Consider the following 24,540-nt stretch of genomic DNA (forward strand, 5'->3'; position numbering starts at 1 on the left):
AGGTAAGGAGATGACAATGTTACACTTTCTACAGGTCCTGAAAGGCAACTTTCTGTAACTTCATTTTACATCTTTTATAGAGTAGGCACTTTGGATTTTCAAGAAAATATGAAAAGATAGAGAGCAGAGTTAAGGGAACTCTCGCACAATCAATGTAATCACAAAAAATCAGTCACAAGAAACTATAGTCACAGCCTGTATGTATTCATATAAAGACAAATGTGCGAAAAAATATGAACTCCATTTGTAGATTGGGTTGATGGGAGAGAAGGAAGTATGTTGGTTCAATGATTTGCTGGAAATATCATTAAAATCTCAAGACTACAGATTTCCTTTCTGTATTTCCTAAACACCAAACTATGGTGTGGGAAGAAGCACTATGAATTATTCATTGATCACTATTACTTGCACTGGAAGAAAAAGCATTTTTTTTTAAAATAGTGGTTATACTACACCAAAAGATTAAGTAAATCCAGATTACTAAAAGGAAAATTTTCCTGATATTGTATTTAAAAAAAAAATTAGTCAAGCAATTCACACAGGAAAAACCAAGTGGATAAAGGCACATTCCAGATTGTGACACACATTTTTTAAAGGGCACCAAATTGAATTCTGTCAGTGTAAGTATAATTGTGATACTAGCTATTATTATTTATAACTGCCAATTCAGACATTACAGATGAACAATGACGGAAGCCAAGTTGAAAAAGGGACAGAGGAGTGCTGGACAGCATCTAGAAAATTGTCCAGTACTTTTTTTTTATTTTTTTAAACCCTTTATTTCTGAATTAGAATCAATCCTAAGACAGAAGAGCAGCAAGGGCTAGGGAACTGGAGTTGTGACTTGCCCATGGTCATACAGCTAATAAGTGTCTGAAGCCACATTTGAACCCAGGTCATCCTGACTCCAGGCCAGATGCTCTATCCACTGTACTACCTAGTTGCTCCCTTGTCCAGTATTTGCAATACTCAAATGGCTCCCTAACATAAAAGTCTCTTTAAAAGAGACCAATATTCTCCCAATGGATTATGAATACAATTTTCAAAGAACCAAAACAGAATAACCGAAAGAAGCATGGTGAATTTAAGTGAACTACCACACAGGGCCACTCTAAGCAGCATAAGAGGGCAAGAACATCTATGATTCAAAAAGGAGACCCAGGAATAAGTAGGGATAAGAACTAGACCATCTAAGTTTTGTACTAGCATCCATGAAATATTAGAAGTCCTCCAGCATGCTAGAGACAAGGAGACATTATGAAAAGACAAAAATCAGAAAAGTTAATTCTAGTATGGATGGCATAGAGAGAGTGCCCACATCATTAAGATTAAGAACTCATTCAAAACAGTTAAGACAAGTTTTGACTTAAAAATTTTCTATGAAGAAATGTTCCAAAACATAAGAAATACCTACTTTTTGGGAATAATTGATGTGACTTAGCTCAGGAATGAACTAAATGACCTCATAAAATCACTTACATTCCTAAGTGTCTATATTTAATAGTCATCACTGAAAAATTATTCAAGTATTAAATAAGACAAGAATAATCTATAAAACTATAAAATACTGTTTCTAATTAAAAAAGTAAACTATTGATTAAATTATTGAGAATGAATTTTAAAAGCCCTTTAATATGGAAAGATGGAGGAAAAGGAGAGAGACCTATAAAATGTAATACATCTTTTTTAAAGCATTCTCTCTAGAAACGTATTATACTTGGTTGTTATTTTTTGGAGAAATAGCTTGAAAATTATATCTTAAAAAGTTACTGTGGGAACAGTTGTGAGGCTCAGGGGACTCAGAGTCAGGCCTAGAGACAGGAGGTCCTAGGTTCAAATCTGGCCTCAGACAAGTGTGACGCTGGGCAAGTCACTTAACCTCCATTGCCTAGCCCTTACCACTCTTCTACCTTGGAAGCAATACACAATATTAATTCTAAGACAGAAGGTACAGATTTTTAAAAACAATTTTAAAAATAAAACCCAGTGGTCATATCTCAGGTTTTCTAAAACAACGTGTTTAATTTTGTCTACTTCAAAATAAAATCTCATGTTATTCTGACTCTATGATACTAACTAAAAAATTTCATAACCTGTGGCCAATTTTTTCCCTAAGTAAGCTTGAATAGTAATTGCTTATGGCATACTCTGAGTGTAGAAAAAAACTAATTCCAAAATGATGTACACTTTTTACTTAAGAGAATTAAGTAAAGTACAAAGCAAATTGAGGGCAACACAACTTGTCTTTTGCCAAGAAATTATTTGCAAACAGTGTTAATGAGAAAATAAAAAAATATTTTTAAAAGCTTTTTTTGACCAATTTGGTACCAAACGTTAAAGTTTGAATTTAAAACCAAAAAAACACTCCAATTCATAGTTAGATCACTTTTAAATTTTATTTCCAACTAGTGTGATAACAAATAAAATACCAATGCAATTATGCATGTAAAGTGGCAAAACCTCCTGTAGTAAACAAGGTCAGAAATACTGTATTCTGCCCTATGTTTTTAAGATAGGATTATAATTTCCCTACGTAACAAAATGTCAGAGTCAACTCTAGTATTGCAAATTTATGATTTTTCAATATCTAGTACTAAAAATATTTATCTTACCTCTGTGATTGATTTGTATTAATCTCTATGTTTTATAACTACTAAAAACTATCATCATCTTTCCAGATAGTATTTGTGCCTGGAGACCAGAGATGGATAAAGGATAACACTTACCCATGGTAGCTTTTTTTTATAAATACTGTACTGAAATACTTGTAACTTCAGCGTTTTTGTACAGTTATAAATAAATAAGTGGAAAAATAAAAGCATGTTCTCCCCTTATGTATAAACGTAGGTGTCTAGGGGTAAAAAAGATAAACACCATTACAAATGCAAACTGATTCAAACTTCTTGTTTATTGACAGGAGTTCAAAATGAATACAAAAGATGCTCTCCTTTGCATGTTGTATTTTCTCCTTAAAAGGTTTCTGACAGAGTCAGGTAGATTAAAAGCTTAGAATGTCTTTCAGCTTTTATACTGTACCTTTGACAAAAGGTATAATAATAATATATAAGCCACCAACATCAGATAACATGGTCCCATAGTCATTTTTTGACATACAGCTTATCAAAAGAATTAGATCTTGCATTGATCTGCTGAAAGAGGCTTAAAAATGTTTTAAGCCATTAAGAGCATTTTATGACATAGTCAATAAATTTTTATAATTTGAATGACTATCTTGGGCAATTAAGAAAAGGCAAATCCCAAAATGTAGCCTTCTATGCTATGTGGAATGTGCTTCCTAAGGACAGGATGCCAAATGATGACCAGAACAGATAAAAACAAGAGGTTTAAAGCTATTAATGAAGCTGTTTATAACATTCTCATATCAGTGAAAAATACTGAGAAAATGAGTGACAGAGTTTATCAAGATTAAAATTTGTGCAGATGGTACCTAAAAGATGTTTACTTTTCTAAAAAATAAAGTTGACTGCATAAAGTTGCTCATTGAGATAGATTTGTTTTCTTTTTCCACCTTAGTACTTTTTCTTTTATTAGGACCACAGACTGATCAGACGATACATAGCCCACGCTTTTGGACAGTTATAATAAAAAAGATTTATTACCTTTTTTTGTTGAAATAAATGCACCATCCCACAATTTAAGAGGCTTAAATAAGCCGCAAGCATCTTCCAGGTTGTACCCATGGCAAAATATTGCTAGACTTCCACTGGCAAGTTACATAATGCACTCATACTAGGCAAAAAAAACTAAACAACTTTCCTCAACAACACTTTTTGCACTATGTTTCTGGTTTACTGTACAGTTCCATCATAACAGCAAGAAGTTTGCAAATGTGTGCAAATAGTGTAGTCAGTTCAGAGTATTGTTTAGTCATCATCATCTTCTTCCTCCTCTTCTTCTTCAAAACTATCTTCAAAGCCTTCACTATCTTCCTGGTCTTCATCTCCCTCTATTGCTGTATCCCACTGTGGATGATTTTCTGGCACTGGCTTAGCTTCATGAACTTCCAACTGCAAAGGAAATTTTGAGTGTTGAAATTATAATTTTTATTAATAGTAATGATAGCTTATGTTTGCAAAGAGTTCTTTATAGCTTACTAAGCACTTGACATACTACTGAGAGCATAGTTAAGAAGTCATGAGACCTGGGTTACAATCCTAGCTCTAATATTTACTAGAAATATGACCATAAGCCTATGTCTTTTTTCCCTCACTGGGCTTCAATTCAATTAAACAAGACACCCCTATAAGCCACACTTTAGGGAGATGAGAACCCCATATTCCCCTAAGAAAGAAAAGTCTCTGCCCCTAAGAAGTCTGTAAGTGGTAGCAGTGGTCTCCTCAACTGTCAAATGTGAGGGTTGGAACACATGGACTATAAGGTCTCTCACAGTGCTAACAGTTCATGATTTCCACATAGCCCAAGAGACAGCCAATAAAAACTTAAAAAAAAAAAAAAGAAACAAACAAACTGTTGAAAATGAGGCTTAGGGTGTTTAAATGACTTGTTAATCAAAACAAAATTATTACGTAGAAGAATCAGGTCTTCTGAATCTACATTCAATATTCCGCTAAGTTACAACTGTCTCAAAATTGAAAGAGGGGGAAAAACAAATATCAGTGGTAATAACTGGGGAAATATATAAATATTTATTTCTTTTCTAATTTCATGTTTTGGGGAAAAATTACATTTAGACATGCAGCTTTATAATTTTTTAGAAACCCACATTCTTTTAACAAATATCTTTCACCCCAGAAATAAAGTAGGATATTTAATGTATCTTATATTTGGATTTTATAGACTTTTGGGGCAAAGTTGTAAAAAATGTATTCAAAAGATACTGAAAGGGGGCAGCTGGGTAGCTCAGTGGAGTGAGAGTCAGGCCTAGAGACAGGAAGGTCCTAGGTTCAAACCCGGCCTCAGCCACTTCCCAGCTGTGTGACCCTGGGTAAGTCACTTGACCCCCATTGCCCACCCTTACCACTCTTCCACCTATGAGACAATACACCGAAGTACAAGGGTTAAAAAAAAAAAAAGATACTGAAAAATAAATAAAGTATTCTTTAGCCTTACAATAAACATCCAAATTTCAACCATGGCTAAAATATGAGGGAAAATTGAAAATTCAAAGCTGAGTGCTCTTTGGATAAAAAAGATACAGTCTATTGCCCACACAAATGGGAGGCAGAGTAAGATCACCTTTAGTGTCTATTTCCCTTTGCCCTTGAAAAGAAGCCCTATGCCTTCTAACAGTTTAGATGTCACCACTTGTATTATAAATTATAATGACTTCTGCAGTGAATAAGCAGCTCCAGCAATAGCCTGAATCTTGTGGGCATGTGCTTCAGATGAGTGGGTTGCTCTATTACTCATTAGAGAAAGGAAACTTCAGAATGTCAAAAATCCTAAGACGACGTCACCTTTACTAGAGATTGGTAAACAAAAATCTTAATTATTCCTAATGTAAAGAATTGTAATGGGCTAGGGAAGTGATCAGGAGCAAAGAATGTACTTTCCTAAAGGTATAATTAATTTGAATTTGATGTACTTTTAGAGGTCCTCAAGTCCAATCTCCTACTCCAGCAGGTATTATTCTATGATAGTCCCTTCAGGTAACCATCCAACCTCTACTTGAACCAGTGACAAAGAACTTTTCTATTTCTGGGCAACTTAGAAACTTTTCTTTAAAGATTAAAACAAAATCCTTGTAATTTTAACTCGCTGGTCCTAGTTTTTTTATTCTCTTGAGCAGAATAAGACTACATAATCTTTCACATGATAGCCCTTCAAATATCTGAAGATAGTTAAGCAGCTGTCATTACCAAACCTAACCCTATTAGCAACTGTCCCAAGTATTCTATTCTCTAGCCTAAGTATTCCCCATTCTTTTAGTTCTTCCTCACAGAATCTTGCTTTGGGAACTCTGACTTTATTCTGATTGCTTTCCACTGGACATCTTCCAACTTGCCACTCAGAACTGAACATAATATATCAGAAGTGGTCAGATCAGTGCAAAGTACAATACAATCCTTATACTAGTCACTGTATATCTGTTAATACAACATAAGGTTTTCATTAACTTTTCTAAAGTCCTTTCATGATGCTATCTTGGAGGGTTTTCAGTTGGCTAAAAAAAATTGTTAAAGAGAATTCTGTATTTTACTCTTAAAAATTTTGCACTTGAAAACATTTGATGAATATTACTTATCACATTATTTACTTCCATAAAGATGCCTAATCAAGTAATTATTTAAATTGAGAAACAGGAAATACATTTACTGAATGGACCTTAATTCTTACCTTCAAAGGTTTAATCTGGTCCAAACCCATATAGGAATCTGATCTTAGATACACTGTATACTGATAATTTCCAGGTTTTCCTGGAGCAGGGAATTTCAGTTCTACCTGAAAGATAAAGATACTTATTTGTTAACTTCAGAGCAATGGTCTTTGGCTCTTCAGGTCTCAAATGAAGACTAACAACTGATATTTCTCTAGTGCTTTAAAATTTATAAAATACTTAATTGCATTATCTCTTCTGGGCTTCATAACAACTCTCTAAGGTAGGTACCATAGGTATTAATAAACCCAATTTTACAGTTGAGGAAATACGAGCAGAGAGATTAAGTGACTTGCCCATTGACACAGTCAAGTAAATGATGGAGGTAGCATTTGAAGAGAAGTCTTTCCTGATTGAGTCCAATACTTCCTTCCATATCACATTGCCTCTCATCACAAAGTAATACATAAACCAAAAAAGAAACCAACCCAGAGGAAGTAGAGATCATTCCTTTGTATTTCCATGATTTTTAATGCAGTAAAGAAAAACTGCTACAAAGGATTCAAGTTATATGTTGGAATTTTCAAGATAAGAGCTTTCATTTAGTAGGAATTTAGGTGGCTTGCAGATTTTGAAGATGAACCCAAGATTATTTGGCATAATGTATATAGGATTTTCAGAAATGAGATACATTGTTAATCACAACCGTGCATGAAAATTAATCACAATATTGGCTAAATGGGTGAAGAGAAACTGAAACATTTTGAGAATCCTTTTCTCACTCCTAAATAATTCATGGTCAAGACTAGGTAGGGAATTTTCTGGAAGTCACAAAAATTGCTAGTTTACCTAGGTAATGGATACACATAGGGATAATGTACACTGTTATCACACAAACAATTTAGAAATATACAGGGTAAGGAAGTCATAAGCCAGAAAGTTTGTGGGTAAGGGAAATCATAGAAAAGGGCCAATAATTCCCTTACATATAATCTTGGTTTCCTTTTTACTACTTTTTGAAGCTTGAAAATGAATTGATCTTCTGCTATACATACTATTCTACTATATATCATTGTAGCAATTCAGAGAAATAGTTCTGTCATGATATAAGAGAAACTAGCTTTCCATGGCCTCCTAACTGTATCATTCATTATGTTTCTAAACAAGATTCTAAAGGAAGATTGTCCCTGGATTTAATCTTACATGATCATTCTGTTCAAGTTATAGAACAGCTTTAAAAAGAAAACTTTGCCAAAGCAAAGAAAAAGGACTTTTATCTGGGAATATTTTCACTTTTTGGCATTTCATCTCACAAAAAACAGCTGCTTTTAACAGATCTTTTGATTTTTTAAAAATGAGGATAAGAACATGGAGAGCTTGCCTTTTAATCCATTTTGGCAATATATGTCTACCATTTAAATGTTCATCAATATATCATCCAGGTGAATTTGGTCTGTGAAATTTAAAAGTGTACTAGTAAAGATGGAATTAAACAGCTTTCTTCATTTAAAAATTTAAAACAAAACTTAAGGCCTTGACAGACATAAAAACAATAGCAGAATAAGCAAAGCATGAAGCTCATATGGAACAAAAAACAAAGATACTTTTGAACTGGAGGTTTCTTATCATTAAACTGATTTTGTTATGGTAAAACAAAATTTTGTGTCACCTTTATTTTTCTCACAGTAATATTATAATGTTCAATTCCAATAACTATAAGGAAGATAAAGATTGTTGGGCTTTGTTATAAATTATTTGTGTAAATTTTTAATGAAAATACAAGTTTGTGACTATCACACAATACATGGTCTAATATATCAAAAGAGCATTTGATAAATGCCACCATAATTTATAAATTTTTATTTTATGTCAATGAATTTTGCATCACCTTTCTAATCCATCTGAATTCCTCATCAGTATATTATAAAAGGCATTTGGTGTTTTGTTTTGTTTTGTTTTGGTTTGCTTATTCATTTTTTTTAAATTTAAATTTTGAATATTTTCCCATAGTTACGTGTTTCATGTTCTTTCCCTCTCCCTCAAACCCCTCCACCACCCCTACCCCGTAGCTGATGCATAATTCCACTGGGTTTTACATGTATCATTGATTAAGACCTAATTCCATATTATTTTGATAGTTGGACTAGAGTTATCATTTAGTATCTACATCCCCAATAATATTCCCATCAGGCCATGTGATCAAGCAGTTGTTTTTCTTCTGTGTTTCTACTCATTTGGGGCTTTTTAAAAAAAAGCTATCCTAAATTAGGTTTTATTAAATCTAACTTAAAAAATATATTAAGATAGACTCTTTCTTAAATTGAAATTATTCTTCTTGGTGTTTTTAGGTGCAATTACTATGTAATTTAAAATTTAAATGGGCATGGAAGATCTTATTCATGTGAATAATATGGGTATCTGGTAAATGTATATTAACTATGTTTATTGGGAATGTGAAATAACTGGCATTTATAAAATTAACTACTAGGTTTAGATTTTAAAATGTCACAGAATTCTGCCACTGCTGATTAGAAATCAATTTAAACAGAAATCAGAGTACTTGTGACTATGGAACATTGTCCTTAGAAGTAAGATGCAATCTATGGTTTAAGGAACTTACATGAGTCACCAATGGAATCATACTTTTTAATCACTTTCTTAAGGACCCAGAAATGATGAAGAATACATGGAATGAAAAATAAAGAGAAGGAAAATACTAATTTTACCATTATTACTTAGTTTATTCTTATTTATATGGTAGATTTTTTAAAAATCAGTGGGGGGTTTTTTTCTGTGACTGCTAAAACTGGTTATAAATTGTGCCATTTTAACATGGAATTTGATGATGTACTATTTTAAAATATGTTGTTTAGGAGAGATCTAGCATAATAAAACAAGGGAGGGCTGGGTGGTTCAAAAAGGAAAGGAGATCAATGACAACCTGGAAAAGAAAGGGAAAAGGTAATGTAAAGTGATAAACTATCATATTGGAGGAGGAATATAAAACTAATGAAAGTAGGATTCAACTGGAAATTAATCAACATAAACCCAAAGCCTGGAAAATCTCTCATCACTATAATGACCTAAGCTACCTGGCAACAGCAAACAAGCTACTGTTTCCAAAAGCAGTTGACCCCAATACAACCCTACCTGCTATTCATCCATGACAATGAAAAAGATGTTGTGATTGTTTTAAAGCCTCATTCTTTGGGATGATATGCTTATGCACCCTTGATTTGGCCCTTTATGCTATTCTTCACCAAAAGGGTACAACAGTTTCTGTGGAACAAGTAGGCAGTTTCAGCATAGCAAAGAAGACAGCCTTGGTATGTTCTTACTGTTTACATAAGTCAATGACACTTTGAAAATACTTATAGTGGGGAATATTGGAATTAATAGTAGACCAACTCAAGAAAGACATCTCTTTGATGGTAGATATTCACTGACATGAGAAAAAAACAAAAGGACACAGTTGGAACAAATTCCATGAGGATACTGAAAATGGGAAGACTAATAACAAGTCCAAGAAAGTGATTTTTTTTCTACTGCCATGTCTTTAATGGCATTCTTAATAATAAAATAATAGTATATCAATGTTTGCATTCCTTAAGATGCAATAAGATTTGCTATTCACTACTTCTAATTATTTCAGTTTCCTGGAGGAGTAATGGATGTTAATGTCTTTCTGAACTGGTTTGCTTTGTGCAACAAACATCACAATAACATTATTTACATTTCATTCAAATTAAAGCCATAGGAAGAACCCACCCTTAGAAATGCCTTCATAATACAATACATGGTGAAGGACACGTTATCCAAAGCACTATACCAAAACAAAGACAAAAGGGCCTTTCCCATCATCAATGCAAAGCAGGTTCTGGACAACCAACAGACACTTAAAACTCTCTAAAATTAATTAAGACAGAGGATAGGTAAGGGCACAATGGATAGAGAGCTAGGCCCAGAGATGTGAGGTCCTGGGGGTTCAAATCTGACCTCATACAGTTACTTGCTGTTTGACCCTGGACAAGTCACTTAATCCCCACTGCCTAGCCCTTATTGCTCTTCTGCCTTAAAATCAATACACAGTATTGATTATAAGATGGAAGGTAAGGGTTTAAAATACACCCCAAACCCATCGAAAAAGTAATTGAGATAGTTTTATTTGCAAGGTAGGAAAGAAGAATAATTAGAAGAGAGACTGGGGGGGGTGGGGTGGAAAAATTAACGTCCTTGGTGTAGAATGTAAAAATCTAACATGAAAGAGAGAGAAAGAGAGAGATTGGGAGGTGAGGGGAGGGGGGAGGGGGAATGGAAGAGAGAGCTTAGACTAAATGACCTCTAGGAGGTCCTTTTAGCTCTGACCTATGACCACAGTCAATGAGAGTCCAATGAATCAAACTTTTTATATCTAATACAGGTCTATTTCATAGGGAGTGTAGGCTACTAGATGGCACAGAGGATGAATGCTGGGAACTAGAAGCCAAAAAGATCTGAGTTCAAATCCAGCCTTACACACTTTTCTTAGCTGTGTGACCCTGGTTACATCACTAAAAAAAATATTTTTTAAGGGGGTATGCCTCTGTTGGACTCAGTTTCCTCATCAATAAAATGGGAATAATATCAGCACCTTCTTCCCAGAGTAGTTATGAAGATTAAATAATATGATAATTATAGACTATTTATAGTGCCTGGCACGTACTAAGTGCTATAAATACCTTAGATGTCATTACTAAGGTCAGAGCAGATAGAAATAGGACATCTTATGCTGCCCAAAGAATGACTAATTTTAACTCTTTAAGCCAGTGCATAATCCTTATTCTAGACACATACACACCTTTCTCAAATTAAAGTTCAAACTGATCAAGGGCTAGCCAAAGAACTGACATGTTATTTTGAGCATTAAACAAAACAGCAATGAAACATTTTAAGTATCTTGTTACTCAGTTAAAAACTGAGAAAGGTGTTTTTCAATGAAAAACTAGCATTACAAAATAACAAAATCACCCCTAGGCTTTGCTCATCTTTCATGTCCTCTATACAAAAGCAAATTAAGAACATCTTTTCTAGGAGTTTAACAGGGGGAGAAAATACAAAGCAATTATATCCCTAAATAACCAAGGGTAAAAAAATTTTAACACAATTATCCATTAAACAAAATAAATGTTATCACATGAACCATAAAGTCATTACAAAAGGAATTCTTAAATCATTCCTTCAGATTCCTTTCTTAAGTAATTCACAGTGGAGAAAAACATTTATTTTATAAATAGAAGGCTTAAATAATGAGCAACATGCCAGTGCAAAAAAAAAAGTAAAATGTATAAGACGATACAATTCCTAAAAAAAGGAGAAATATATAACATTATATTTTCCTTAGCATAAAAATAAGAAAACTTTTAAAATGTTGAAAATAAGTGTTAAAAAGAGAGTTTGAAAAAGAGAGAGTCTTAACTAACTACTCCAATATCCTTCATACACAAATCTTAACTGAAAGCAAAAGATTTTGCTTCCATGGAAAAACTAAAAGAGTAGGTTCTAGAGAAAAAAAATGATTTTGTGGACTATGCAAGGGAAATAAACAAAAAATTCTAAGATCAGAAAGAAAAAGAATAATGCTACTTAATACATGCAAAAGTCACAAATACCAAAATGGTATTATACAATTAATTACCTCTTCCATATCTTTTAATGTGCACACGTGATATGGCATAGAGATCAATGTTTGTTCCTTCCTATCTGCAATATAAAGCCACCACCACTCTTGTTTTTCCTGTGGAAGAAAAAGGAAGTCCTTTAAATCATCATGGAAAAAACAAAAACAAAACAAAAAAAATTTACATTAAATGTGAGGGTCCTATGGAAACAAGGGAAAAGTGAGAAGGAAAGTATATCAGAAAGGGAACACAGCATAAAAAACAAAAAGCATCAATAAAAATTTTAAAACCAATGTAACTGGATGAATTTAGGGCAACTGTCTGATAGTAGAAATACTTAAATCATAACCCAAAAATGAACAAATACTTATAAAGAAAAAATACAAAAGATGCAATTCTGTTATCTGCAATGCTCATATATCAAAGAAACAAGAATCAGAAAGTAAACCAAAAGAAGTCAAAATAAGTAGTCAATTTAAAAAGTATTTATTAAGTACTACACTCTAGGGACTATGCTAAGTAAACAATGGGGATATGAAGAAGGGTAAATACAATTCCTGCTTTCAAGGAACTCACAATATAGTAGGGAAAACAAAGCATAAATTACTGGGCATATAAAATGTAGCTAAATACAAAATAGAAAGCAGGTAATCTCAGAGTGGAAAGCACTAGCAGCTGGGAAGGAAAGAGGGAGAAAGATGTAATGAGGGGTGGGAAAGTCACATACATATAACTATAATACAAAGGAGAAGTTCAGAGGATTGATCGTGGAAAGGTGCTAATGAAAATCATAGTTTTGAATTTCAGAGTTTTAAGGGGCCTCAGTGTTCATTTAGTCCACTCCATACCTGATTTAAAATCCTAATTGAAGGAGAAACTACTTTCAGATCAGGGGGTTAAGGAAAGTTGGGGTGGGGAAGTGACAGAAATCTATTATAGGGAGGAGAGTCATCATAAACAAAAGCAGGCAAAAGACTAGGGAAAACAAGATGAAGGGCAACTGCACAAGCTTTAAGATAGAAGGGTGAACCTTCATAAGAGGATCCACTCACAGTCAATGTACTTGCACTTATTCTACACATCGATCTAATTTTTAACTGTCTGGTTTTTTTAACCCAAAGCAAAGGAAAAGGCAGTCGCTATAGGAAGGATTAAAGATGGAAAGAAGTCCCAACTGACAATAGGGTGAGATAAGTAAACAAAAGAGCTCAAAAAGTGCTGCCATCAAGAGTCCTTTATAATAGTAGGATATAGCTGATATAAAGCTCAATATATTCAATGGAAATCAATATGTTATAAAATAGTTCAATCACTAGTGTTCATAATTAAATTTAAACATCAAGAAAAATTTGAAGTTCAACATTCTCTATTTAAAAAGGCAAAGAATACTTTTTTTACTGAATTAGAAAAAACTAGAATACTTTTTTTACTGAATTAGAAAAAACTATAACAAAGTTCATTTGGAAGAGCAAAAGATCAAGAATATCAAGGGAAATAATGGAAAAAAAAAAATGTGAAGGAAGGTGGCCTAGCAGTACCAGATCTTAAACTGTACTATAAAGCAGTGGTCATCAAAACAATATGGTACTGGTGAAAAGACAGAAGGGAGGATCAGTGGAATAGACTTGGGGTAAGTGACCTCAGCAAGACAGTCTATGATAGATAAACCAAAGATCCCAGGTTTTGGGACAAAAATTCACTATCTGACAAAAACTGGTGGGAAAATTGGAAAACATTATGGGAGTGATTAGGTTTAGAACTTTAGATCAACATCTCATACCCTACACCAAGATAAATTCAGAATGGGTGAATGACTTGAATATAAAGAAGGAAACTATAAGTAAATTAGGTGAACACAGAATAGTAATCTTGTCAGATCTTTGGGAAAGGAAAGCTTTTAAGACCAAGCAAGAGTTAGAAAAAAATTACAAAATGTTAAATAAATAATTTTGATTACATTAAATTGAAAAGTTTTTAGACAAACAAAATCAATGCACCCAAAATTAGAAGGGAACCAACAAATTGGGAAAAAATCTTTATAACAAAAACCTCTAGCGAAGGTCTAATTACTCAAATTTATAAGGAGCTAAATCAATTGTACAAAAAAAATCAAGCCATTCCCCAATGGATAAATGGGCAAGAGACATGAATAGGCAATTTTCAATAAAGAAATCAAAACTATCAATAAGCACATGAAAAAGTGTTCTAAATCTCTTTTAGAGAAATGCACATCAAAACAACTCTGAGGTACCACCTCACACTTGGAGATTGGCTAACATGGCAGCAAAGGAAAGTGATAAAAGTTGGAGGGGTTGTGTAAAAATTGGGACATTAATGCATTGCTGGCGGAGCTGTGAAATGATCCAACCATTCTGGATGGCATTTTGGAACTATGCCCAAAGGGCTTTAAAAGACTGCCTATCCTTTGATCCAGTCAAACCACTGCTGGGTTTATACCCCAAAGAAATCATAGGGAAAAAGACTTGTACAAAAAAATTTATAGCCGCGCTCTTTGTGGTGGCAAAAAATTGGAAAATGAGAGGATGTCCTTCGATTGGGGAATGGCTGAACAAATTGTGGTATATGCTGGTGATGGAATACTATTATGCTCAAAGGAATAATGAACTGGAGGAATTCCATTTGAACTGGAATAACCTCCAGGAACTGATGCAGAGTGAAAGGAGCAGAACCAGGAGAACATTGTACACAGAGACTGATACACTGTGGTACAATCCAACATAATAGACTTCTCTACCAGCAGCAATGCAATGATCCAGGACAATTCTGAGGGACTTATGAGAAAGAAAACAATCCACATTCAGAGGAAGAACTGTAGGAACAGAAACACAGAAGAAAAACAACTGCTTGATCACATGGGTCGATGGGAATATGACTGGGGATATAAACTCAAAATGATCACCCCAGTGCAAATATCAATAATATGGAAATAGGTCTTGATCAATGACACATGTAAAACCCAGTAGAATTGTGTGTCAGCTATGGGAGAGGGTAGGGGGAGGGGAGGGAAAGAACATGTATCTTGTAACCATGCAAAAACACTCTAAATTAATTAATTAAATAACGGTTCCCCACACACACACCAAAAAAAGGTAAGGAACAAGGTTAATAAATTTTAGAATTTCTTTCTAAAATGATTAAAGGTATTCTTTTTATATAAAAAAAAAAACAATTTTCTATTTACAAATCTTCAGCTATCCGAATGATCTAAATACCTTTTATAGTCTCACTCCCACATCTGTATCTGCTAAAATTTCAGTTTCCCCTCCACCCATCCTTCAGAGCTCAGGAAAAAACACTACCTTTAATTGAGTATTCTTGATCCCTCCTCCCAACCTGGAAGTACATATCCCTCATCTCTCAATTCCAACAGAACATCTCCCATCCCTTTTTTGTGAAAGACAATTTTTGTTCCTGGTAGTTCCCTAAAGGCAGGAACTCAGTGCTTTAAATGTAATGGTACTCAATAAATGTTTACTAAACAATGAACCTAACTTTTCCTGGGGAAAATTTAAGATTATGATTTTTAAATGACCACAAGGATTATCATTATATTGCAGTTTTATTATGCAAAAGCCACAACCAGTTGAAATTGAAGTCTTTCAAAACAATTAACCTAACTTCAAAAGAAGATGCTTCCATTTTGATACATTTTGTGTTAAAATTCCATGATTAAAATATATGATAAGATAAACTAAGGTAATTATTTTTGTAATAATTAAGTACACTAGGGGATGGCAAGGTGGCTCAGTGGATTGAAAACTGGGCCTAAAAATGGGAGAACAGAAATTCAAATCTGGACTCACACACTTCCTAGCTGTGTGACCCTGAGCAAGACACTTAACCACCATTGCCTATTCAATACTGATTCTAAGATGGAAAGTAAAGAGTTAAAAAAAAATTTAAGTACATTATCTTTATGATTATATAAAAACTGAAAATCACCCAGAAAAAAATGCCTAAATGCTGTTATGAACAGAATCCTCAATGGCAACCACAAAACAGAACAAACTTTTTATATATTGTACTTCACTTGAATGAACAAGAACATACAATTAACTTAATGTTAATTTTTCAGTGAATATATTCCAACGTCCAATTTTTGCCAGAAACATAACTTCTAGAGAAAGAGCTAAAATAAGAGGCATTTTTCAAATGTAGGTTCCAACTCTCTTTTAAAGATCTGAAAAATCTGCTCCCTGCAACAACCTCAGGAAGACTTCCTTCCCAGAATAACTTCATTTAAAGGAATTCTATTCAAGGAGGGTCCATTTATCAAGGTCAGTGCTTCACACTGAGATATTCCATAAGCAAGTAAACACTTAACTTTTTAAATAGAATCTGATCCTATGTACCAATGATCTGCTATTAAATAAAAATAAATTTTGGCTATATACCAGCTTCAAAACAAGATTTGTGTAGCAAAACCTAGAATATTTAGCTCTTTAAAATTTTCCATACCTCTCAGGTGAATTTCACTTGAGAAATGGCCAGCCTCATATTTTGGCCAAGGCATGTGAAGAATCTGAATCCCTCAAGTCAAAAATAAGTATAGAATTCTATTTGAGAAATCCTAAAGAGAAATACCTTCCTATCAAGCTTTATTTAGATCTAAAGTAGTAGCTCATGAATTTAATAGCAGCAACAATGATAACAACAACAAAAAAACAATAACAGAAATAATTAGCAACTTTAGTAAAATCTCAGAATACAAAATAAATCCACATAAACCATCAGCATTTCTATGTACCATCAACAAAATCCAACAGCAAGAGATGGAAAAAGAAATTCAAAATAACAAAAAAAAAGAAAGTCAAAATAACTAAACAATATAAAATACCTGGGGGGTATACCTACCAAAATAAATCCATCAACCTTATGAACACAATTACAAAACATTCTTCACACAAATAAAATCAGATCTAAACAATTAGAGAAATATTAATTGCTCATAGATAGGCTGAACCAATATAGTAAAAATGACAATCCTACCTAAATTAATTTATCTATTCAGTGCCACATAAATCAAAATATCCAAAAATTATTCCATAGAACTAAGAAAAAAAATGACCAAAAAGTTCTTCTGGAAGAACAAAAGGCCAAGAATACCAAGGGAAGTAATGAAAAAAAGGATGAAAGAAGGAAGCCTAGCCACACTAGATCTTAAATTACACTTTATATAAAGCAGTAATCATCAAAATGATCTGGTACTGACTAAGAAATAGTGATAAATCAATGAAATAGATTTGGTAATCAACACAAGGCAGTTAATGTCCATTAACAACTTAATGTTCAATAAACCCAAAGATCCTAGGTTTTAAGGAAAGAACTCACTATTCAACAAAAACCGGTAGGAAAACTAGAAAGCTTACCAGTATGTCAAAGATTAGGCATGAATCAACATCTCACCATCAGGATAAAATCAAAATAGATAACTTAATATAAAAATAAAGGGTGACGCCACAAAGAAATTAGGAGAACATAGAAGTTTACCTGTCAGATTTATGGATAAGAGAAGAACTTCTAACCAAATAAAATGTAAAAAACATTACAAAAAATGAAATAGTTCTGATTACATTAAATTAAAAAAGGTTTTATACAAATAAAACCAATGCAACCAAGATTTGAAAGGAAACAATAAATTTGGGGGGAAATTTTATAGTAAATATCTCTGATAAAAACCTCATTCCTCAAATACAGAGAATGGAGCCAAATATGGAAGAATACAAAGCACTGTTCAATAGAAAAATGGTCAAAAGCTATGAACAGATAGTTCTCAGAGAAAGAAATTAAAACTATCCACAGTCATATGAAAAAAATGTTCCAAATCACTACTGATTAGAGAAATGCAAATTAAAACTACTCAGAGAAACTATATCGTACCTATCAGACTGGCTAAGAGGATCAAAAAGGAAAAAAATAAATGTTGGAGGGTATGTGGGAAAACTAGGACACCAATATACTTGCTGGTAGAACTGTGAACCAATACAACCATCCCAGACAGCAGTATGGAACCAGGTTTAAAAGGCCAAAAATTATACGTACTCTTTCACTCAGCAATACTACTACTGGACCTATATCCCAGAGATCAGAGGTAAGGGAAAAGGACCTTACCTATACCAAATATTTTTAGCACCTTTTTTGTGGTGACAAAAAATTAGAAACTGGGGGGTTGTCCATCACTTGGGGAATGGATGAACAAGTTGTGGGGGTAGATTGTTGTAATGGAATACTATTGACCCATAAGGTACAATCAACAGGAGGAGTTCAGAAAAACCTGATTTCTATGAACTGATGCAAACTGAAGTGGACAGAACCAGGAGAATAATGTATATAGTAATAGAAATATTATATGATCAACTATGAAGGGCTAAACTATTATCAGGATTGCTAGTCTCCAAGATAACCAACCAAAAGGGATTCATGATGAAAATGCTATCTGTAGCCAAAAAAGGAACTGTTGCATTCCAAATACAGATCAAAGCATGCCATCTTCCACTATACTATCTTCATGAAATTTCTATTGTATGTGGGACATGTGCCTTCTATCAAGACATAAGCAATATGGAAATATGTATTACATGAAACCCATATATATATATATATAACCCATATCAGACTATTCACCATCTGGGCAGGGTGGAGAGGAGATAGAAAACCTGAATTCTAAAATGTCAAAAAACAACTGTCAAAAATTGTTCCCAAATCAAAAAATATTCGGAAAAAAAAAGATATGTCTCAAAGAGATGGGTGGAGGTTCTCCCTTTATAATCAAATACTCAGCCCCAAAAAGGAATTGTTACTTGAAAGATAAAAGATGTCACTTGTGATATCCAAGTGAACCTTTTTAAGCAAATCACTATGACCCATACATCAGGACTACATTTATTGGTATATAGCACAGAAAGCATACAAATTAATGTGAAATACAGAAGGGGAAAAAAATATATTAATCTTGAAAAAGACTACCCTGAATACAACTCACCTCAGGAAAGTAAAGACTGTAAACGGGGTGTGTTATCTTTGATTTGGTTTCTAGCAGAGCTCTTTCCTTCCGCTGTATACTTTGTTGCAATTCTTGCCACTCCTATTGATGAATAATTAAAATGACAAATCATTTTACTTTTAAATCAGGTTAAAACACTATATACTCATTCTACTGGAGGCCTACATAATACATACTTTACCTCTTCTTATTAATTAAAGTGACAACCCCACATTTGCAAATTCTAGGAAAAAATGAATTTATGTTTTTATGTATCCACATATCAGCTGTGTTGTTAATTGTAGTTTCATGTTGGTACATAATGTAGTTACTATACTCCTTGCTTTCAGCTGCTCCCTTTCAAAGAGTATGCAACAGACAATCTTCTCACGATTTTTATTATTATCCTTTACTGATTTCCAGGTCACTCACTTAATTTAAATGACTTTATCATTTATTCATGGTTTTTCTCTTTCTCTCACCTCCTACCAACTTCAAAATTCACGCAGACAACCCCTCTAATTCCTGACCACAACATTCTTCGATCTCAACAATCACCTTTCTCCACCCAATGCAGTCTGACAAAAGGTATGGTCAAAGCATACCTAAGATTACAATATCCCATGAAATTTTAATAGCTCCAAATTTCTATTATGTTCAAATTCCACTCACCAACTATAATCCCTTATTTTCCCATCTATCCTATTCCTCCACCACATTAAATTTGCCCTTACCTAAACATTGATCTTTTCCTAATTTTCTAGTCATCTTCCCCTTTATGGCTTCAATTTGTCTCACACAGTTTTGATTTCTCACTCTATCCATCCTGCTAAGTCCTTTCCCAAGAAGCCCTAACTCAATCACCTTCTTATTTTATTATCTGTCAATAGTACTATGATTTATCCAAATCTTCCTATGCATGAAATCTTGTTGTTATCTTCTTATTTCTACTCCTCCCATCAGTTAACAAGCCCTAAAAAGTTCATCTCTACAGTATGGCCCAGAGCTGATGAACATTTTCAAGATTGTGTGCCCAAACTGCAATTTCAAGCTGCCTATAAGCCCCCCCCCACCCCCGCCTTACCCCAGACAGGAGAAGAGTAGACCCCAATAAAATCAGGACTATCAGCTAGCTAGAGTCAGACATGTAGCTTAATCCAATTCCTTCACAATACTGTTATATCCTGCCAAGAAAATTACTGATCCAAGAGTTCTGTGAGAAGAACATACAGTATTCTATACAAAACTGGGTCATGCATTGACATGTTGAATTGACATGTTACCTGTGATTTATTATCCTATAGAAAACTCTGTTCAGAACCACTGAGGTAATCTAAATCCATTGTTTCCATCTTATAAGTCTTTCATTACTAACCATTGTCCCTGCAGAAGGCTTATCTAATCCCTTAGCCTACATCATTTTCCCTATAAAGTATGTACCTCAACTCATTAAACTTTGTTACTGCCCAGCAAAAAGGATGTCTGCGTGTCTGTTCTGTTGGTCTGGTGGTTCAACCCTCAAGTGATCCCAGAATCACTTTTCTCATCTCAGTTTGACGACCCATGAGCTATTTGTAAAGCTGGCCTTTACAAGAGAGTAAGTGCTTGCATTGGGCAGCTGGACAGAAGGAGGATGCAAAAAATGTCCTTGGGCATGGTGGAGAGGGGGAATGGAGTAGTCACCTCTAGCATGTCCTAGCTCCTATGCAACGCCTTTGCCAACACAGGTAAAGTCTGAATCAATGCCCTCCATCCCTATACCCATTACCATTGCTCTAGCAGAGTTCTTGATAATAGCTAACATTTATCTAGCTTTGTAAAGTTTGTAAAATGCTTTATATATACAAGGCGTGTCAAAAATATTGATGTAATTTAAAGCTTTATAAGCTTAAACTATTAACATCTCATTTGCTCCTCAGAGGAAGCTATAATAGTTACCATCCCCATTTTACAGATGAGGAAACTGAGGGTTAAATGGCTCTTCTATAATCCCAGACAAAAGTCATAGATAGGATTAGCCCTCATCTCTTCTTGATTGCAAATCTAGTACTCTTTCCTTCTATACTCTATTATCTAACCACTTCCTTAAACTATTGCAATACCTTCCTAACTTCTATTCCTGCCTCCAGTTTCTCTCATCTGATCTGTTCATCAATAATAATCTTATGATGAAACATAGCAACGAGATACTTTGGGTTCAAAATCTAAACTGGAGCTTTCAAATACCTACGATCTAAAGTTCTGATTCATAGTATATATACTTTTCTGATATTCTAATAATACTGCCCTTTATGTAATTAATTCTAAAAGCTAAAGTTTACTATTTGCCATCCTTTTTCATGATATACTTTCTTCAGATAGATGCATTTGCTTATGCTATTGGCTATACCAAAAATGTCCTGCCTTGCCTATTTGCCAAATATCTTTGAAATTCAACTCAAAATCTAATCACTTTATTCAGCAATGAATAAAGTGTTAATTCCTTAAATCTATTCACCACTATGCTTATAATTATTATATATTTTTTTAAATTATAGTTGTGTCACCTACCCCAACTAAATGTATATTTCTATGTATCTAAGGTCTCTATCGCTCCCATTTCTTTTCATAGTGCTCTGCACACAAACACACTTAATGTCTGTTTGAACTGAACTGTTAATGTTGAATCAATAGTGGTGTGCTGAATATAGAACCATAAATGTATTCTCTGTGGTAGGGTTGCCATCCTTTCAATGCCCTATATTCTTTTCAGAAGTAGTATCAATGTTATCCTTACTCCTCAACTAAGATTAGGTGATAGACTAAGGAAAATTCCAAAGAATAAAACTTTCTAGGGGGCAGCTAGGTGGTTCAGTGGATTGAGTGCCAAGCCTAGAAATGGGAGAGGTCCTAGGTTCAAATCTGACCTCAGACACTTCCTAGCTTTGTGACCCTGGGCAAGTCATTTAACCCCCATTGCCTAGCCCTCACTGCTCTTCTGCCTTGAAACCAATACACAGTATTGATTCTAAGAAGGAAAGTAAGGGTGTAAGGGGAAAAAAAAAAGAATAAGACTGCTAGTTCAAAGCTTACTGCTAGTCATCTGGGAAACTTCTCTAGTCTGTCCTTGAATTCCAGGAATTATTACCAACAAAGAGGACATCCACCAAAGAGGCATTTTAGAACTAAGACCATTTTTGGGTAAACACTAATGTTAAAGAAGGGATTTAAGAGTGAAGAATAAATAAGATTTATTAGCAGCCTTGGCCTAACTTGCTTTGTAACCTTTGCCCAAAACTCTTCATTAAAAAGTAAAGAACCAAATAATATACTAATACTATTAAAAGGATATAGATTTTTTTAAATGCCAAAAGTGTGTAAATAGAGGAGCAGTTCAGAAATCTAATCAGTTAATAATGCAAGGCTTACTGCTTCATCATCTTTGTTTTGTTTTTCATCTTGTTCTCTGTCAGAGTCTCGGTCACTTCCATCATCTTTTTCACTTTGGGAGTCCTTATTTGTTTCTTCTTCCTCAGAGTCACTGCCTTTATCAGATATGTCATCTTCATCTTCTTTCATGGCAGCTTCCTAGAAAAAAAATTAAGCCACAGAAAACATGTAATTACCTGGGACCAGAAAGGTTCAGGGAAAAAAATATGACCTAAGTAACCCAAGCTTAACTCCTCCATGTAAAATGCAAGCTCCTTGAAGACAGAGGTTAGTTTAGTTTTTATCTTTGCATACCAATAGCCAAGTACAATAAACAGACACCAAAAAAAGTTTTAGTGAACTAAAATATGAAAATATCAGGTTCAGGTAGGTAGCTGGTTAGGTGAGATAATGTTGTCTGAGAATTTTGATGAAAAGGCTTTCTAAAGTCTACTTCAAAATGAATTGCTAACAATATTTTTATTTAAAGTTTTAAGATCCAACTGATGCTTCAAAAGATTAAATATTACATATTTTTGCAGATAGTTTTATGTTATCCATATTTCAAATTCATTACTTCAAGGAATCTACCATTTTGTCAATGTGGGTATATTCACTTATTTCACAGAGATGACAACAATTCTGTGATCTACAGATGGCCCAAAAAATTTACCATCCTACACACACAGACTCTCTGCAAGTAATAAGGCTAGTCTATGATGGCAAATATATACTTGTCACTAAACTCATATCCAAAGCCCTTCCATTTGGTTCATTAAATATCCATTTTTTCTTGTGTAGAATTATACTCGGTATTGCTCGGTAGATTATTCTTGGTTGTAAACCTAACTCCTTTGCTTTCTGGAATACCATATTCTTTATAGCATCACTCCTTTATATGCTGATTTCAGTGTGATTCTAACTATAGCTCCACAGTATTTGAATTAGTTGTTTCTAGCTGTTTGCAGTATTTTCTCCTCAACCTGGAGCACTCTGGAATTTGGCGATAATATTTTTGGGAATTTTCATTTGAGGATTTCTTTTAGGTAACTGGTGGATTCATTCAATTTCTATTTTGACCTCAGGTTCTAAAATATCTAGACAAATTTTCCTTTGTAAGTTTTTGAAATAAGATGTCTAGGCTCTTTTTTCAATTCTCTTTCAAGTAATCCAATAATTCTGTTTTAGAAGCAATACTAAGTATCAGTTTCAAGGCAGAAGAGCAGTAAGGACTAGGCAATGGGGGTTAAGTGACCTGCTCATGGTTAGACAAGTAGGAAGTGTCTGAGGCCAGATTTGAACCCAAGACTGCCTGTCCCCAGGCTTGGCTCTTTATTAACTGAGCCGCCTAACTGTTCTTATATTCCTATAATTCTTAAATTATCTCCTAACCTATTTTCTAGGTCATGATTTTTCCAATGAAATATTTCACATTTTCTTTTTATTTCTTAAAAATTCTTTTTGACTTTATTTTTCTTAATGTCTCATTAGGTTCCATTTGTCCAATTGTAATTTTTAAGAAATTATTTTCTTCAGTGAAGTTTTGTACTTCTCTTACCAACTAGCCAATGCTGATTTTTAAGGTATTATTTTCTTTAGAATTCTTTTGTGTTTCTCTTTTATACTGAGGTATTTTCTTATCATAATCTTCAAAAGTTCTCATTTTGTTTCCCAATTTATCCTTAACTACTCGTTTGATTTTTAAAATCTTTTTTGCTCATTTTTAATCTCTTTACTACTTCTAAGAATTCTTGTTAGACTCATGTCCAATCCAAATTTGTGTTTTGAGCTTCCCTGTCACCATAGTTTGTTTTTATGGTCAGGTTCTTTTTTTGGGGAGAAGAGGTAAGGTGCCTCATTTTTGTAGCCTATTTCTTATCTTTGAACTTTAAGTTAGAGATGGACTCTGCTCACTTAAAAGTAGGGATAGGAGATGGAGGAGGATCACTATCCCAAACTTCAGGCTTTTTCATACAGTTATTCTCACAGTGTGTCATCTGAAATTGTTCTAAGCCCTGGAAGACTATAACTCCCAGGGCTCTCTGCTACAACTTCCCCTGACAACTCCCACTTCCTTTGTGGGAGGTGTCAGAGAAAGTATAAAAGAGAAAGTTTGGCACCTTTTCTCTCTCTACCCTGGAGCTCTCTACCCTGAGGCTCTCTCTACCCTGGAG

General features: G+C 33.9%; 1 protein-coding gene across 1 annotated transcript in view; it reads right to left on the reverse strand.

Moving 5' to 3' along the window:
• Positions 1 to 2,369: 2,369 nt before the first annotated feature.
• The window catches only part of SEC63 (SEC63 homolog, protein translocation regulator), an 89,392-nt gene continuing 67,221 nt past the window's right edge, over positions 2,370 to 24,540 (reverse strand). Inside the window, exons 17-21 of the mRNA XM_044676665.1 lie at positions 22,367 to 22,525; positions 18,959 to 19,060; positions 11,973 to 12,071; positions 6,319 to 6,423; positions 2,370 to 4,028 (exon numbers count right to left, since the gene is read on the reverse strand). Of these exons, the coding sequence (XP_044532600.1) occupies positions 3,885 to 4,028; positions 6,319 to 6,423; positions 11,973 to 12,071; positions 18,959 to 19,060; positions 22,367 to 22,525 (609 nt within the window). The 3' untranslated portion in view covers positions 2,370 to 3,884. The remainder of the gene's footprint in view (positions 4,029 to 6,318; positions 6,424 to 11,972; positions 12,072 to 18,958; positions 19,061 to 22,366; positions 22,526 to 24,540) is intronic.

This window comes from Gracilinanus agilis, chromosome 4, assembly GCF_016433145.1.
Source record: "Gracilinanus agilis isolate LMUSP501 chromosome 4, AgileGrace, whole genome shotgun sequence".
NCBI classification, from domain to species: domain Eukaryota; kingdom Metazoa; phylum Chordata; class Mammalia; order Didelphimorphia; family Didelphidae; genus Gracilinanus; species Gracilinanus agilis.